At 37.5% G+C, this 17,966-nt stretch overlaps 1 protein-coding gene across 1 annotated transcript in view; it reads right to left on the reverse strand.

Annotated features, from left to right (window-relative positions):
- Window positions 1-4,147: 4,147 nt before the first annotated feature.
- The window catches only part of LOC113031438 (semaphorin-7A), a 41,687-nt gene continuing 27,868 nt past the window's right edge, over window positions 4,148-17,966 (reverse strand). The window contains exons 11-14 of the mRNA XM_026183511.1: window positions 12,376-12,491; window positions 10,541-10,713; window positions 10,054-10,109; window positions 4,148-8,687 (exon numbers count right to left, since the gene is read on the reverse strand). Of these exons, the coding sequence (XP_026039296.1) occupies window positions 8,341-8,687; window positions 10,054-10,109; window positions 10,541-10,713; window positions 12,376-12,491 (692 nt within the window). The 3' untranslated portion in view covers window positions 4,148-8,340. The remainder of the gene's footprint in view (window positions 8,688-10,053; window positions 10,110-10,540; window positions 10,714-12,375; window positions 12,492-17,966) is intronic.

The following is a 17,966-nucleotide window of genomic DNA, read 5'->3' on the forward strand; positions in this document are numbered from 1 at the left end:
GTGTGTGTGTGTGTCGCTCAGGAATGTGGAAAGTAGTTTTTTTTTTTGCCTCAGAGGCTCCACATATTTTTAATCATGTTTGCTATTCTGTAACACAAACATTAGAGCCAGAACTGTTGGGAAATATCAGTTTCATCATAGCCATTACTCTGGTCATGCAGATACATTTGATTTTATTTTGTTAAAACCTTGAGATATTGTTTTGTTTTTTTTTGTTTTTTTTTTTAAATCTAACCCAATAAAACCCACTTAAAAATAAAGGTTGAGTATGTGCTAAGACTATTTTGATAGCAAAAACAAAAAAGTTAAAAATAACAACTGCTGAAAAAAGAAGAAGCATGTCCACGCTGTTCCAAGTTTCAGTGAACACCTCTGCCAAAAACTGCCTGTGTAATTAGACAGGCCCATGAAGATAATCTGTTGGGTGGAGGAATTTCAGTTCATCTCTGCCCTCGGGCCATTTTCACAGTTTGGTTGTCTTATTCATTTGTATATTTTATTAGTTATTATGTCATTTCCTTTGTGGGTTTACATCCCTATAAAACTATGAGTGAGGTTTTGTCTCTAAATACATCAACAAACTGAGAAATATAGGAAATTAGAGCGTGTCCAGAAAGTATTCACAGCACATCACTTATTCCACATCATGTTAAAGCCTTGTTCCAGAATGGAAGTCACCGCACCTAGTGCTCCGATTACCATAGGGACCACCGTCACCTTCACCCTCCACATCTTTTCGAGCTCTTCTCTGAGCCCTTGGTATTTCTCGAGCTTCTCGTGTTCCTTCTTCCTGATGTTGCTGTCATTCGGAACTGCTACATCGATCACTACATCTGTCTTCTCATGTTTGTCTACCACCACTATGTCCGGTTGGTTAGCCACCACCATTTTGTCCGTCTGTATCTGGAAGTCCCACAGGATCTTAGCTCGGTCATTCTCCACCACCCTTGGGGGCGTCTCCCATTTTGACCTCGGCACTTCCAGACCATATTCGGCACAGATGTTTCTGAATACCATGCTGGCCACTTGGTTATGGCGTTCCACGTATGCCCTGCCTGCTAGCATCTTGCACCCTGCTGTTATGTGCTGGATTGTCTCTGGGGCATCTTTACACAGCCTGCACCTGGGGTCTTGCCTGGTGTGATAGACCCCAGCCTCTATGGATCTTGTACTCAGAGCTTGTTCTTGTGCTGCCATGATTAGTGCCTCTGTGCTGTCTTTCAGTCCAGCTTTGTCCAGCCACTGGTAGGATTTCTGGATATCAGCCACCTCCTCTATCTGCCGGTGGTACATACCGTGCAGGGGCCTGTCCTTCCATGATGGTTCCTTGCCTTCCTCCACTTTCTTGGGTTTCTGCTGCCTGAGGTATTCACTGAGCACGCTGTCAGTTAAAGGAGGAATCCAGGCAGTGAAGAAGGAACAGTGAGGATTGAGCAAGTGAGCAGGCTGGCAATGTCACCTGAGAGGAGGAAGAGTGGGGTTGTTATTTTCTTTTCCAGTGGTAAACGATCCAGAGATGGTAAGAGATAGCTGGGCAGAGACCGACTGACTAACACAATGAGTAATAATAAAACAAGTGCTAACTCAATCACTAAGCATGGAAGATTTTTACCACAAATATGGCAGCAGTGGTGAAAAATGGATGCTATGACAAAGCCTTAAATACGCTGCAAACTAGTGAGCTGGGTAGCAGGTGCACCTGTTAGAAACCTTGTTGAGACTGGTATGCAGCCACACCTTCCAGGGATCTAGGAAGGTGGTAAGAACCTGCTTACTAAAAATCAGTGGAAAGAACAGGAAGAATAGAGAAGGAAAAGAGAGAAAAAGGTGGACCTCAGAAGGACTGCAGACCATGACAGACTTATGTTTTATTTAATGGCTATTTGTGGCTATTAATGACTATTGGTTTTCCTTGTTTTATGAAATTAGAGCTTTTTATGAAAATAGGTTGTCGATGGAGAAAGATTTGCATAGCGAGTTTCTGGAATAAGACAGCAATTCATATTCAAGATTCTTGATGATAGTGTCTCTTTGTTCTCAAGTGGAAAGTCTAAAAACTAATTGACCTGTGGGAAAAAGAAAGTCCCCTTTTAGCTGTGGAAGATCTCAAGTGGTTTATATTCATTTTAAAAAGAAGACCGAAGCATGAGCCAAATTATTGCTAAAATCAAAGGTGTGCCCTTAAGGCTGCCTTAAAGGGTCTTCGGTTGAGGAGACATATGCTCATTTTACTGCACACTTAGGCCCATTATCTTTTATTATTTCACATAGCTAAGCAAGAAAAATAACTTCAGGTCAAAGGGGGTTCTGCAAAGCTTTACTCCAGCATAGGCATAGACATTATTACAAAGAATTCACCAGGGAATTCCTACAAAATTTGATGGCAATCCATCCAGTAATTGCTGAGATTCACAAAGGAAATGCCACAGTGGAAAGTTAGATAATCAAAGTCAACACCATAATTCCTCCGTGGAAGATAAATGTCTGTACACAATTTTATTGCAGTCCATCCAACATTATTTCTCTCTCGATTACAATAATGAGCTGATTGATCAGCTGATTGATGATGAGTCCTTCTTGAGCCATTCTGCTGCAGGTGTGACTTAATGTGGCACAGCTGGTTTGACAGTATTGTGTTTGGTATTAAAGCTACTTTAAAGGTATTTCCAGTAGATGCCATTTATTATGCTTTTTTAATAGCTTTGTTCATTTACTGTGCTTCCTCTCCTTTTACAAGGTCACTGCTGTATGCTGACTCATTTGCTTTCATTGTAATACCTTCTGTTTTATGGTATGACTCAGACATTGCAGACATTTTCCAGAGGTTTCAGTGAGACTGATTCAGCCCTGCTTTTGCTCTCATCATACACTACCAACTGTAGTACTGTCTGCCTGTTCAGCTCACTGAGGCTGTGCTTAGTCACAGGTTTTCTGAGCCTTTTGTGAGTTTAATGGTTTGAAGTCTGTGATGATGCACATTCCAAAAGTAATCTGGATTTGTTTGTAATGGAAAGCTCAGCTTCTCTACTGACCTAATTTTTGTTTTATAGTTAGTTTTGGCCATGGGAGGGAGTTTACTGCTTATAAAAACCTTAATTTTTGCCTTTATGTACATGCTTTAGTTAGACTTACTGTTCCTTAATGATTGCAGTCTATTAGAGAATGCAGTGTTGGAGACAATTCATCGGTGGCCTTCAGTGAGAAACCTTCGGTGAACATTTTATTTTCATCTTTCAGCACTAGACATTTATTTTTTTATCCCCTTTCCCCTCTAATATTTGTAGTAGTTCAAATATGGAGTTTAAAGCTGTATAGTAATGTAAAAGTTATATATAATGACATGTACATTTATTTTTCATAAGTCAGACTCAGAGGTCTTGAAAATTAACAATGAAACGTCATTATTTATGTGTGCCTATCATGCACATGCCAAGGTGTTAATGCAGCGCAACATCGCCTCACTGTTCATTGTTTGTTTACATAATGGCCCACTGTGATGAGGAAATGAAGTTATGAGAAATCAAAACAAAGCCTCTGTGCTCTTTTCCGTCAAATACTTTACTTCCTGACTCACCTAAATACCAGCCCACACAAACAATGAAGCACTTGAGGTTTTTATGGGAGAAATGACCTGTTTCATTGCTGATTACTGCCGAAGTCAGGTTTGACCTGCAGATTATTGTTTTGTTGATTTAAGGATTTTAGCTGAATGCTTTGAAGGTACATGGAAGCAACCTAATAAAATTAAACGGCATGGAAACAAAAAACAAAGAAGGAAATAAATACTATAGACTGGTTTTATGAATCCTTTAGGGCTGTAAAGCCTTTGTAATACTCTTGTCAATATGCCAAATATTGGGCAACAGATGACAAAACCTGCTTGTCTTGACAGGCAAATCCAAATGAGTGGCAACCTCTTGTGAACTGTAAAATGTGGTGTAAACAACAAGTAGATTTTGAATGAACTTGAACAAAATGCAAACATCTATCAAATAAGTAGTAATGGTAGCATAAAACAATTAAGACCTTTGTAAAAGAAATGTATAAAATATATGTAAAAATAATTATTATGCTTCCTACATCAATTATTTATATTTATACTTGTTGCTTTCGAATAAAAACAATACATCATTTATTTATACTTATATTTTATTAATGTTCACCACACATGTTCAGGGAAACACATGTCAAATATGGATTTGTTACATGAATATCTATTGTACTATAGATATCATTTATTTAAAAATACATGTTATGAGATGACGTTATGTAGACTGGCATGGCACCAATATAAATCTCTTTTTTATATAATAGAGTTTGGCATGTTACTTTTAAAATTAGATATATTAAGACACAGAATCATGGGCACACATCATGTACAGTACAGTGTACTCAAAACCCCAGAGCAGACAAAACAGCGACCCGCCTCGCTCATTTACAGCAAACAGCATGATCTAACCAAAAATGGTTTCCTGACGCAAATCAAGTGCTTGATTTGAAGGATATTAGCCTTGATCAAACTGGCTCCAATGACAGTTATGAGTGTGAAATAACCTAATTTCAGCATTTGTATGAGCATCCATATTAAAGCAAGACCTAAAATAAACTGCAGATGTCGTCTCAAGATGCTATTTGGGTTTAAATGCTGTACTACCTTCATTGTGGATATTTGAATAAAGGAAGCCTGAAGAGGGGAATCAGCTCCATTGAACAACAAATCACTAACCATATTTAACACAGCGTAACAAGGTAATCACTCCTGCTAGGTAAGTGAACCCTGTGTCCCAAATCCATACAAAAGCAAAGTTGTGAGCAGTCTAGTATACTCTAGAAAAACTAAAGGCTGAGAATGAGAGACTTAACAACCTCTCAGACTTGAACATAAAAGTGTGGTCAACAATCTCTTGACTTTTTTCTTTTTATCCTATTCTCAGATGCAATGATTATATATACTGAATTCCTATGTAGTCACAATTGTAGTCACCAGTCTATCAGAAGAAGTCATTGGTTAGGTAAGTAACTATTGTGAATGCATCTACTGCAGTACTGTATTTATTTTTGAGTTATTATGCTCGTTTAGAAACTGTTGTTACAATTTACCTAGCAAACTATGAGGAAAAATATCACTGCAGGATCAAAAGCTTGTATACAAGGTTTGCACCTGACTACAACAATACGAATAAAAGAAGAATACATTTAACAAAGTAGATTTTAACAGTAAAAGAGCTAGCAGTTACACATAAACCAGTCTTCACTAAGAAGATTAAAAAATTTTCATTCTCATAACGATTTTTCAGAAGTTTAATTTGACACTTTTCATCCACAACTTCCTCTGAAAATGATATCTGCCACCTTAGATCTTCACATTCATCTTAAAATTAACCACTTCTTCGCTCTCACAGTGACATGAACCATATGCCATGCTCTAGTAGCAATGTAATGCTACGTCAGTCTATGCTACTTGTAAAGGAAAGCAATTATCCATAAGGTAAGGTAAATTTGAGAATATAAACTGATTCTTAAGCATCAGAACAAATGACTAAAGCTTTTCTTTATCTGTTGCTTTCAGTAAGTAGATTGTATGGACAAGGGGCGCAGTGATGAAGCTTAAGATATCAGGATCATTTGGCTTGTTAGAACTGGACAGAATAGGCAATTCTTCTTAAAGTGTCCTGCAAAACAACTATCTGGATGAAATTACATCGACCCATACAGTACTTATTAGTCGAAATATAGATAAGGTTATCGAGGAAATTATTTTAACACATCTTTGTATGCCGAGTTAGTTTGATGCCAAAATTCTCTGGCAGGATAAAAGTTGTTAACAGCCTCTACTAACAGTTTACCAGGCTGGTGGCTGGTGTTATATTCCAAACCTGGTGTTAACACAGAGACACAACTAATATGCATGTTAGACCTGCAGTATATCTGTGTATGTTGTTTGGCTGAGAGGAAGACCGATGTTGTACATGTGCTCAGGGTTTGTCTGACAGGAAACATTATGCATGGTATGGAGCACGGGACTTCACAAATAAGCATAAGAGGAAGCGGTAAGTGCCAGGCGGATGAGGCTCAACACAGCTTTGTTTTTTTTCAATTGTTTTTTTTCCTTTTTAGCACAGTCAATAGGCTGCATCAGTGCAAGGCATAAAATAAGCAGATCCCTGAGCAGCAACACACAACCAAGAAAAGTGAGAAATGTAAGTCTGTCTCACAATTTTCACATTTGGGAACATGTCTGCTGGCCCTATCCCTCATGATATAAAATGAGTTCTTTAATACAGGACATGACAAGCCAGCTCTATTGTCTAATTAGCTATTAATGACATTTCTGCCACTGTGGAAAGCTCGGCATGGCTAGATTTATGTACCATTAGTGAATGATAATTCTCAGAGCTCTGGAGGACATGCTAATCCACTGCATAATTCATTACCACACAAGTCTACTTCTTTAGTCAGCTGATCAGTATTCATAAGGTTGGGCATAGTTTTGGGCACTTCAGTACCGCTCAACTGCAGCTACATTGACAAATCATTCATTTTGCATTTGGCTTTAATTTGTTTTCCTTATAATTCCACCCCAATGTTATCAGAAAAAATTAAAAGACGATGCACTAGGTGCATTTCAAGTGAGACGTTTTGTTCTAAGCCCATTGTTCTCACCCCTGGTAGTGGTTGCTGCTGTACATTAGTAAAGAATACTTTTTGAATATGTCCAATAAGCCTTTTGTTTCACAGCATACAAGTGTGGAAAAATAACAGTTGTCTTGTCTGTTTGCTCTGATGTCCCTTGGAAAGAGGTAAAGCAATCAATGGTCACATTTCACATTCTAACTATGGTATAAAAACCCAAACCATCAAGACAAATTATCACATATGTAGGCAGCAATGGTAGAAATCAGCATTTGCAGAACAATAAAATATAGAACATATATCTCACATCTAAGTACAAGCCTTTATTTCTGCTGAAAAACAACTGAATGCAACTCTGTTATGCTTTCCTTTTAGCTTCATCTGCCCCTATGATAATGTAAGTATGTCATTCTTAAAGTTGCAATACTGTAACACCTTGTTCACATCTTTACACATTGCCAGGCTGGAAGATGTTGTATTTAATGTGCAGCACATTAGCTTGATTTTAGAAGAAATAGCTCTGTTTCCAAAAACCTAATGGACACAGGAGACTAATGACCTCCAGACAGCATACCCAAAACCAGCTCAATGATGATTGTTAACATAACTTTCACACAGCTTTTAGTTATTTATGCAGCTTTGCAGAGATTAATGTCTTTACTGAATACTTATATTTAAGATTTAAGATTTTTCGGTTAAAAGCTTGTAAATTGCAGTTTGCTTTGCAGTTCTCACAAAGTAACCCTTGTATGCTAGAAACAATGTTGTGATACTTCTCACATTCTGATGTTTAGGGCATCAAAAGAAAACAAACCAAAAAATGGACAAAGCTGTGAACAAGGCGTAATAATGTCTGATAAAATCTTCTTAAAAGATGCAAGAACTGCTTTGTCAGAAGAGGAGGTGCAGAGACACAGTGATGTTCGAGGGTGAGCTCGTGCTCACCCGCCTACTTCCTGTCAAAAAGCTGACACTTCCTCCCAGCAATGCTGTTAGACTCAGCTGCACTAATTATAGCGCCAAGTCCAACTGAGTCTGCAGTATTCTGCCTCAACTGCAAAATTGTGCTTAGGAGTTATGTCCCAGAAGTGTTAAGGCTTTTGAAATCTCAATACCAGACATTTTTCTAAGTACTAATGAGCTATACCAATGTATAGCTCATTACAAGTATAACAAGATGAATGATTAGATGCAAGAGCAGTATTAAAGGTTTACACATTCACAAATAAGCACAATCAATCAATTTCAAAATAAGTAGATAAATGGTAGAAAGAAGTGGCCTGGTATTGGTGTTTTTTGCCAAACTTATAAGATATGTTTATCTTTATTTGTCAGAGAGGAAAGGTTCGCAAAGCACTTTATGGTTGAATTACGTTTAAACTTGCAAAACATGTGAGTTCATGGACACTAACTCCTAATCACTTTATTTTAAATGGCATTGTATCCGTCTTCTATTTTTGATCTGATTAAGACAGCTAAAGCTGCGGCTATTTTGTTTTATTCTAAAAAATATAGAATAAACCCCGTATTCACTGATATTTTCTGGACCCTCTCTAAAAACCGAAATAGAAAACGGCAAATTGCCGCTGTACAACGCAACTGTGCACTTTAATGCTCTGCGAACCTCATCTCTGAGCAATGGCTCCTTGTCTTTCCTGTCATTGGGAGCCAGTAAGGATGAGGAGTTAGCATTAGTTTTAGCTGCAGTTAATGAAGCCACAGGGTAGCCATGGCGAGCAGGAGTGATGGCCCCAAGGTGAAGGCAAGGGAGGCAGCCAGAAGCCTCCCATCGTTTACCAGCCTGAAGGAAATGACCTCCACCTTGAATCCGTCTTCGGTAGCCATGCAGCGAAAGACACCTTCCTTTAGGGGTGTGTCAACAACTGGCCCCAGGACACAGAAGTCTCCAGAAAAAATGCAGGGGTAGTTCTTAATGCAGTTGTCCTTTTCCCAGCGATAAGTGGCATGGAAGGAGTGCACAGGGCAAGGGAGAAAGACTGATGTGTTAGACTGCACGAATACTTCTCTAGGGGAAGTTCGACGCAGCTTCAGAGCTGTCAAGGAAGAGAGATAAGGAATTTTATACCTGAAATTCACAATTTAACATTACAGCTGTAAATGCTGAGTGAAGATCTCTCCGTGGACACCTGGTAACCGAACCCACGTAACGCTTTTTCATCTTTCATATTTCCAGCTCTGAACCTTTAGCATTGTTTTATAAATTGTTGCTGAGGCAGAATAAAAAAGCAACAACAGTAAAAAAAAATCTGACAATTGTCAAATGTTCAGGCACCCAAAAATCTGAAGTCTGCATATTCATTATGCCTCCTGTTTGTTTATAATTATTTAAAATCAAGTGCAAATTTGATTGGGAACTTTTACACAGCACAATATTATTATAATTTTGGAGCCCAAGGCTAATTCTATATTATTTCCTGTCTCTTCAAGTATTCAAAATGGACCCACAGATCATTTTTGGGCTGAGGCCTCTGGTGAGTTCATCTAATAATAACTTTGCAAAAGTTCAGTTACAGTAAGCAGAATAAAATGCGACTGGTTCAACAGAAGTAAAAACCAAAAGATCTTGAAATACACATCATATTCAAGACCAATAAGTACTGGAAAATACCAAATATAGAACTCACATTACTCACATAACATCATCCAGCTTCTGGTGGTTATCAGATTTCAATATTCACTATTTTCTAATTTTTTCTTGTTGACTTGTATAATTCCATATTCAATATTTCTTACTGTTTTCCACTACACAATTCACAGTTAAAACAATTATAATGTAACCAACTGTCCAAGAAGTCACTGAAAATGATAACAAACCCCCTCATCTGAATTTTTCAACCTACTCATAAAGATGAAGGAAGCAAGGCTGCTTTGTCTTAAGACCAGAAACTAGATCTGCATTTTGAATATTATCACTGTAAACAGCATGCCCTTTGAGGCGAGAAAGCCTGGCAGGCAGTAGCGTGCTATGAGATTTGGCACTGGTTTGCATTACTGCTGTTTCTTAGATTAATCCTGACATGAGTTTAAAGGCGTTTGCTTCTCATAATCTTTGTATACTGTTTTTCAAGAAAATAGATCAACCTCTTACTGTGTTTATAGGAAGGTCATTTGACACCAGTGGCACAACTTGGAATAAATGCAATGCTAAGGTCAGATCACTTGAGTAGATTGCTTTCTCTTGAGAGACTACAAACTGCAATCATTTTATGAGGTCATAACTGGATTTGAACTCTGAAACAGGGCAAGCTATAATATGCTAAAAAAAATCTGTCCCTTTGGGTTTTTGGAATCTGCTCAATTATATGATAATCATCTTTTTTACTGTAGCTGCTCAGAAAGGTTCCTATTTTGGTTTAATTAAGATGGAGAGAAAGTGGGAGAAAGTTGATAAAGGCTCACCAGCAGCTTCCTCGCAAACTGAGGAGTTTGAATCGTCCAAATTCTGAATGATTCCCCTGTTGGAAAATAAGACAGAGGACAAATTTCTTATTAGTGCCACAAATGGTTTATGAGCCACTGCATTGTTAAAAATTAAAACATGCAGACAAATGACTCCAAAATGTGGCAGAGGAAGGACAAAGGAGTTAAAGGTTTAAAACTCTATACAATTAACTTGTAATTTGTTTTCTAACTGAAAATAAACAACATGTATTAAACCAAGTGAAAACTTATTAATCATGTCAAACAGTGGAAGTAGCAGTAGCATGTCATGCCCCCCCAAAACTGAAGCTACTTTGTATTTGCAGCCATTTTTACTGTCAATCAAAATATATGAAATGTAATTTTTCTGCTGGAATTGATGCTGTGTTGTTAAGATTGCTAATGAAAGCCTGTTGTCTGCTCAAATAAAAACCAACAATAGCAGTAACATCACATCTAATCATACCCAGTTGAGGAATTGTACGCGGGTGGGATGGCGACGCACTTCCTCCTGGACTTGTCCCAGCCACAGTATGGATCCCGGGAAAGGATGCACTCTCTGCAGGTGTCACCATAGCGACTGCAGTCAGCCAGAGGCAGTCGCTGGACCTCCATCGCTGTAGCAACATACAGGTGTCCCTTTGGAGGATGATGCAATATAGTAGCATCAATATTAAAGCCATAAATAGCAGACAGAGCTATCTTTATACTTAAACCACTGCAAGTAGTCATCTTGATTGACAATGAAACTAATACCCAAATTAACATAATTTCATGGGACAAACTAAGGACAAATGACTATTTAATATTAACAATTTAAGCCTCAATTATATCAAATTACAATAAGATAGCAAATAGAGAATGTATTTGTAGATTAATTATGCTTAGAAAATGAAAAAAAAGGCAATTGACATGTGGGAAACTTATTCAGGGAACAATTTTAAATGAACTATTCCTCATTGTTATTATTATAGCTCTTGTTGCATAATATCCACCCAAAAAAATCCCCCATGGAAATAAAAATGCTGATGGTGGGAAGATGTCCTTGCTATCTCTAGAAGTTTTCTGCACTGCATAGCTGATGAGGTGGCACATATATATAAATGTATTCCAGTGCGTCTTTAATCATCTTGGAGAAAAGGATGATTAATTTGTTCAACATGTATTGTATTATATATATTGTTCAAGCTACATTACATACATTACATACATAATAAAAAAAAGGATTGTGAGCTGCACAAAGCTTATATAATAATATAATATCCCAAATCTCTCAGTGTAATACACTCATTGACCACTTCAGTAGATACATCTATTCAACAGATTCTTAATTCAAATATCTAATTAGCCAATCACAATGGTGCCACTCCTGCCAGCTTAGAATAGAAAACTGAGGGTACATTTCACATGGACTCGCCAGAATTGGTCAATAGAAGATTGGAAAAAAATTACCTAGTCTGACGAGTCTCAATTTCTTCTGCAACATTTAAAAAGCAGGCTCATAATTTGGCATAAACTTTATGAAAGCATGTTTCCACCCTGGCTTGTAAAAATGGTCCCTGCTGGTTGGGGTTTAATGGTGTGTTGGATATTTCCTTTGCACACGTTGAGTACCTTAGTACTAACTGCATTGTTTGAATGCCACAGGCTACATGTTTATTGTTGCTAACTATGTTCATCCCTGTATGATCATAGCGTACCCATCGTCCGATGGCCATATCCAGAAGGATAATGCACAATTTTAAAAAGTTAAAAAAGTGGTTTATTGAACATGACCATGAGTTCACTGTATTCAAATGGACTCCAAAGTCACCAGATCTCAATTCAGTACAGGACATTTGCAGCTGACAAATCTGCAGCAGCTGTGTGATCATGTCAATATGGACCAAAATCTTTGAAGAATATTTTCAGTTACTTGTTGATCAAGTTAGTTCTGAAGGCAAACAGGATGCCCCACCCACTACTCATAATGTAGTATTCACATTTACCATGATTCTCTGAAAAAACAAACAAACAAACAAACAAAAACCCTTAAATGCAATTTCAAAGAGAAACTAGATCCATCTTAACATACTGGGGACTGTAAATCATGTAATTTCTAAATTACTACTAGAGAGGTGTACCTAATGAAGTAGCTTGTGTGCTGTGGCAAGGATAACCAGCTCTAGTACAATTAATTTTCTTTGAATGTTTCACAGGCTGTGGCCGTTCCTAGCATAGCCCAAGCCCTAATGCATATTTATAATGACAAATGTAGCTAAAATCACATTCTACCACACAAATCAACATAATTACTCATACCTTTTGGGTATCAATAGCCATGTTTAGAACAGGGCCTTCATTGTGAAACAGAGAGTATTGAGATATGATAAAGACATCCTCACTGGTATGAAGAACTTTGAGAATTTTGCCTTGTTCTGTATAAGACAAAGGAGAAAAGAGGAAACGATTACATATGAAAAAGCCACACATTCTTTGTGGTATTTTCTTTTTCAATTTCTTTGTTAAAACTGAGTTCCAGCCCCTGTTATGCTTCTGTTGAGGTTTTATGACAGATAGGTGGTCCAAATACAAAATGGCAGATAAGAATTTCAGCTCAAAAATAGCTTTTCTTTAGTTGAACTGTGCAAAATGATTACCTGGAAAAATAACGTAATACAGGAAGTCATGTTACCAATGGTGATGTAACCTTAAATGTCTGAGTTCTATGGGCAGCAGGGGAAATCAACCCAGAGGTTTGGATTCTGAATGAATTTTGGATCGGTTTCATAACTTAGGCACTTTGTTTTGTTCTTCATAAAAATGTCACAGCTTTTAGTAACCGAGAACATTTAGTATCCCCTCTGGATACTAAATGTTCAAAAGCAAAGGATGCAGTTTCGCTTTAAAAGTACATTTCTTGCAAACTGAGCTGAAACATTTTGGCCATAACACAGACTTATGGTAAATCTCAATTCATTGCCCCGGGTTTGCACAAATCAGGTTCCAAATGGTCTGTCCTTATTAATTAAACACATTACATCAACATGCATCAGTAGAACACAATGCCATTTGGCATTAATAAGGTCTTAAAAGGGCCACATGTCAACATTTTGTTTGAAGACTTGCATTATTTCAACTTTATTCTTACATATCTCATCATGCATATCTCATCCTCTATGAAACTACCACTCAGCAATCCTCATGCCAGATAGTATTCCAACATCAAAAAGAACATGGATTAAAAACAGCCAGTGGCTGTCGGAAGATTAATCCTCCAATATATAATAATAATTACTGCAAGTTTAATGAGTTCAAGAATGAGACAAGAAGTCATACTTTTAAGCAACTTTCAAATTTGAGCTTTTAGTGTGAAAATGCTTCTGCAAGCCTCGATTTATTATTGTTCTATTACTATGAGCCACCGAATTTGCTGCAAAACAACTTACTTCTACTAAACATCTGTTTTTCTCATTACTGCTGCGTACAATAACACAGAGCTCGAGTGAAAATGCACTGAATGTGTTTTTTGTATTTCATTAACTGTATCCTTGCTACTAACTGTTAGCTGCTCTCTCTTCTTTTGGATTGTCTGCATTTGTGTTTCCAACATGGAAAGGGGATTTTTATTGCTGCACAAATGAGCAAAGTCATGTTCACAGCACATCGTCCATGTAAATACTTGATCCAACTGTCACTTAGAGCGAAGGAAGTAAGCCCTATTTGGAGGATTTAGTACACCATTCTTTAGCTTTGCTAATTTATGTTGGTTAATAATGTTGCTTTGCATTCAGCTTGAGTTTGAAAACTGACAAGTCACTATTCTAGCTTTGAGCCACTTTGATTTGTACAATCAGGTTACACTACTAAACAGCCAAGTTTTTCATAATCTCTTCTGCATATTTTCCTTGTTTTTAGTTCTTTTTTTGCTGCAAACTGTTTCATAAAAATTGAAATGTAAATGTTCTACCCTCAGTGCAGTACATGCACTTCGATGGGCCTTTGTTGATGCCAGAAAACAAAACAGTTCAAACTTGTTTTATTCTTTTGTTGCATCTTTTTTTCCTCTCTCAATGTTTTTTCTCCCTACTGTGAAAATGTGATTACTGTGATACCTTATTTTTTTTTCTCACATCCTCATTTCCTGAATGCTCCTTCTGTGAGGCTCTTTCTCATTTATAATTAGACAGGCAGGTTCTTGCTGCCGCTTGGACTTCCTTTGTCCTCAAACTGCCTCGTCTCTTTTTCATAAACTTCAAATCTTTTATCCCCTGTTGTCAAAGATAACATTTCATATTTTATCTAATTTATTCTTATGTGGTTCTTTAATCCCGTCAAATGCTATTTTCAGCTCCTTTATCTAAACAGTGTATATCAGCACAAAGACAGCCGCAAGATATTCTGAGGGGGAAAAGGGTGACAGTGCTGAACTCAGTGGCATCTGCTGAGTAAATCAGTTTTTTTCTTGTTATATTTAGCTTTTTCAGATGAGGTTTGCTGACACATCATACTCATTTACTGTAAATTCTTATCCCAGTACCCTTTTAAAACTTTGCAGTTATGTGCACCTATTATATAAAAGCTTTCCAGGTATGATAACGATAATTAAAATGGGCCTGTTTTTGGTAACAAGATTGAACTCTCTTCTCTCTAAGTTACAATACATTCAGTACATTCACTTCCCCAGATTGTTTTTCTAGTCAGATAGCTCATTGGTCTGTGTCTTACCTTTAAGTTACTGACACATCGTGTGCCACTGTCTTAACAGAAAATAACATAAAGTCATCTTGAAACAGATGACATTTCTTCCATCCCTCAAGGGAGATTTCTGCTATATCACCTCGATGACTGAAATGGTCCAGGCAGTTCTGCATCTTGTAGTGTTCACTATGTCACTGAGGTAAAGCAGGAAAACAAATCTTTCACTACTGTCCTTTAGCTTTGCTCCATTTCAAGTAGTCCCCTGTAACAAAGGCTAAATGCTCCACTTTTTCCACTGCCTCTCAAAGGTTGCGATCTATTTTTCCTTTGTTGCTTTTTTGGGCTATTGAACTTCAGGGGCCAATTGCAGCTCACTTTTCCTTCTCTCCCCTTTGTATACATGAATAACACTGAGTCTATATGTCTTTATAGATATCAGAATATCTCAGGAATGTTTTTCATATTGAAGAAACTTCTACGGTTTTTAGGCGTGATAAAACAAAGAGAGTTCTTTGTGAACAAATGATTCTTGGGGTAGTAATCACATCCATCATAAGCTTCCCTTGCCATAACTACAGTCTTTCTTAAACATTAACATCTTTGAATTCCCTCATTTAAAACTCATCCAAAACTGCTAACTTTTATTGTCTGCTTACATGAGCAGAAAAGGTACAGAGAGAATACTTTAAAACACTGGGCTTGGAGAGTGAAACCCGTGTTCATTCATCATTTTTCTGAATCAATTATGCAATTCGGGCATCATGGTGGAACAGTAGTTGTTGCCTCACAGCAAGAACGTCCTGGGTTCAAAACCACCAACTCTCCACGTGTTTTTGGATTAATTGGTGATTCTAAATTCCCAATAGGTGTGAATATGAGTGTGAATGATCGGGAATGATCTATCTCTCTGTGTTAGCCCTGTGACAGACTGGCAACCTGTTTAGGATGTATCCTACCTCTCGCCCTATTGGAGCTGGAATAGTTTTCAGCCCTCTTTTCCACCCTGAATTGGAGAAGTGGAAGTGTCCATCACAGAGAGAGAGAGAGACAACCATTCATTCTCACATTCACACCTTCAGCTAATTTAGAATCACCAATTAACCTTACATGCATGTCTGTGGATTATGGGAGGAAGCTGGAGTACCTAGAGAGAACCCAGAAAGGCACAGGGAGAACATCGAACTCTGCACAGAAAGGTCCCAGCTGGCAGCTTAGTTTGAACTGTGAACTTTCCTGCTGTGAGGTGACAGTGATAACTGTCCCAGTGTGTCTTAAAACGGTGCTATTGAATCTTACAGTGGATTCGACAGAATTTCTTTGTGTCAGTTTTCACATTTAAACTCTGGCCTTAATGTGTTTCCTTCTAAGGTGTTAGTGTTCGTGCCTTTATTAGTTTCTTTTGCCTTGTTTTCGGTTCAGAGTGTTAGTTTTCTATCATGTTTTGTTTTAGTTCCGCTTCCTACATTTCTCTGTCTGACTTCGTGTCTATTTTCATATTGACTGAGTATTTTGTTCTTCTGTGTCTTAGATTAAGTTACAATTTTTGGTTTAGTAAACAGCTTTTGCTTGACTCCTCCGCATTCTGCATTCTGGGTCTACTGTTTTACTCTCCACACAGCTATGTTGAGACAGTTTTTCTGCTGAAGGGGTTATTTGATCTCTCCTTTTACGCCTGATGCCTCAGCAACTTTCAAAGAGTCAGTTTCCTGCCACCTTAGCTTTGTTTCATTCAGATTGGGATCAGGCTGCAGCTGCCCTTGGCCAAGACTTTGACTTTTATCTTAAATGTAGCCCTGGCTCTTGGTTTCTTCTCTACATGTAGCTAAGACTGTGGGATACATTTTTTAAATTCCATCAATTAGGTTACTACTAAAATGGCATCCAAATCCACACACAGGAGCTAGAGACAACATTTTGTCTATTCCAAGTAATTTTCGTCCTTGTGAAAACCCAGCACCTACTGTACATTATCAAACTCAACCCCTGGCTGAGATTTGGGTACATTATCTATACCACTCTAGCACTACAATAACTCTGCTGTATGAAAGCAGATTTGCAGCAGCTTGCAGAAAATATCCTGTTACAGTTATTGAAGTAGCCAGTTATTATATGCATAAATTTTGTTGAAATATTTGTTGGCTAGAGATCAAAAGACTAAGAAACTCACTCTGTCAAAAACTGTTGTGTTTTGTCAGTTTATATCTTATAGTGTAGTCCCACTGAGACTAGTTACATGGGTTTAAAAAGCAAAATATACAGTGCACTATTTAGCTAATTAGGAGTTGGGCACCACCCTGTCAGCTTGTTCTAGGTCAACATGTTAAAGGGAGTTCAATTAGCCTTCAAATACATCACTTTGGCAAAGAGCTGTGACTAGAATAAACAAGAGGTTGGTGCAGAAATTAGATGAGAGGAAGTTGAGTAAGTGATGTTTTCCACTTCCATAGAAACTGCCATCAAATTGGTGTTTTGCATAACAGCAACAAGAGTCTTGTCGTTCTACTTGAGCCTTTAAGTGTGAGTGGGAGTGCTAAATCCCTCCCTCTCTTCACTTTAATTCCCATGGTCTTTTAAACCCTAATTTTTGTTTCTGACCTATTGCCAACAACCTAACTGGTTGTTATTTTGTTGCTGTTGTTGCAATGTTTTCTTTTGATTGCTTCTGTACAATTTCTCTTTGTATAATTAAAAAAAACAAAAAACAAAAACTTTTCATCAGACGATCCTTTTTCTAAATACTTTAGCATATGTCTGTGTTCTCAGTCATGTCATTTTAGATTGAATCAAAGTGGTTGTTTGGTCTGCTTTGGACTTTGAATTGCAGCATTCTTATCAAACTAAATGAATTTGTCCAAACAATAGCAAATACAACATAACAGATTTAAAGCAAACTAACAAAGTGTACAACAAAGTGTAAACGCCAGCTTCAGCTGGTCTTCCGCTCACTCCTTACTGGGAGTAATTATATTGAACATTGCAGCACTCGTGGTGTTTTTTGTCCTGCCTACTAATTATTGCTTTGCTTTTCTTTTTGTTTTTTAAGCTCAGCTTTGTAAGATATTTTTAATTTAAATGATTTTTTCATTTAAGAAGAACTTTGCACATAATTAAATTAAAGCAAGGTAAATGAGGCAGAATAAGTTAAATAAGACTTACCAGGGTTTTTACCAAGAAAGACTAATGTCTGAAGAAAATGCCTCTCTATGATTCCA

Source organism: Astatotilapia calliptera, chromosome 11, assembly GCF_900246225.1.
Source record: "Astatotilapia calliptera chromosome 11, fAstCal1.2, whole genome shotgun sequence".
NCBI lineage: Eukaryota > Metazoa > Chordata > Actinopteri > Cichliformes > Cichlidae > Astatotilapia > Astatotilapia calliptera.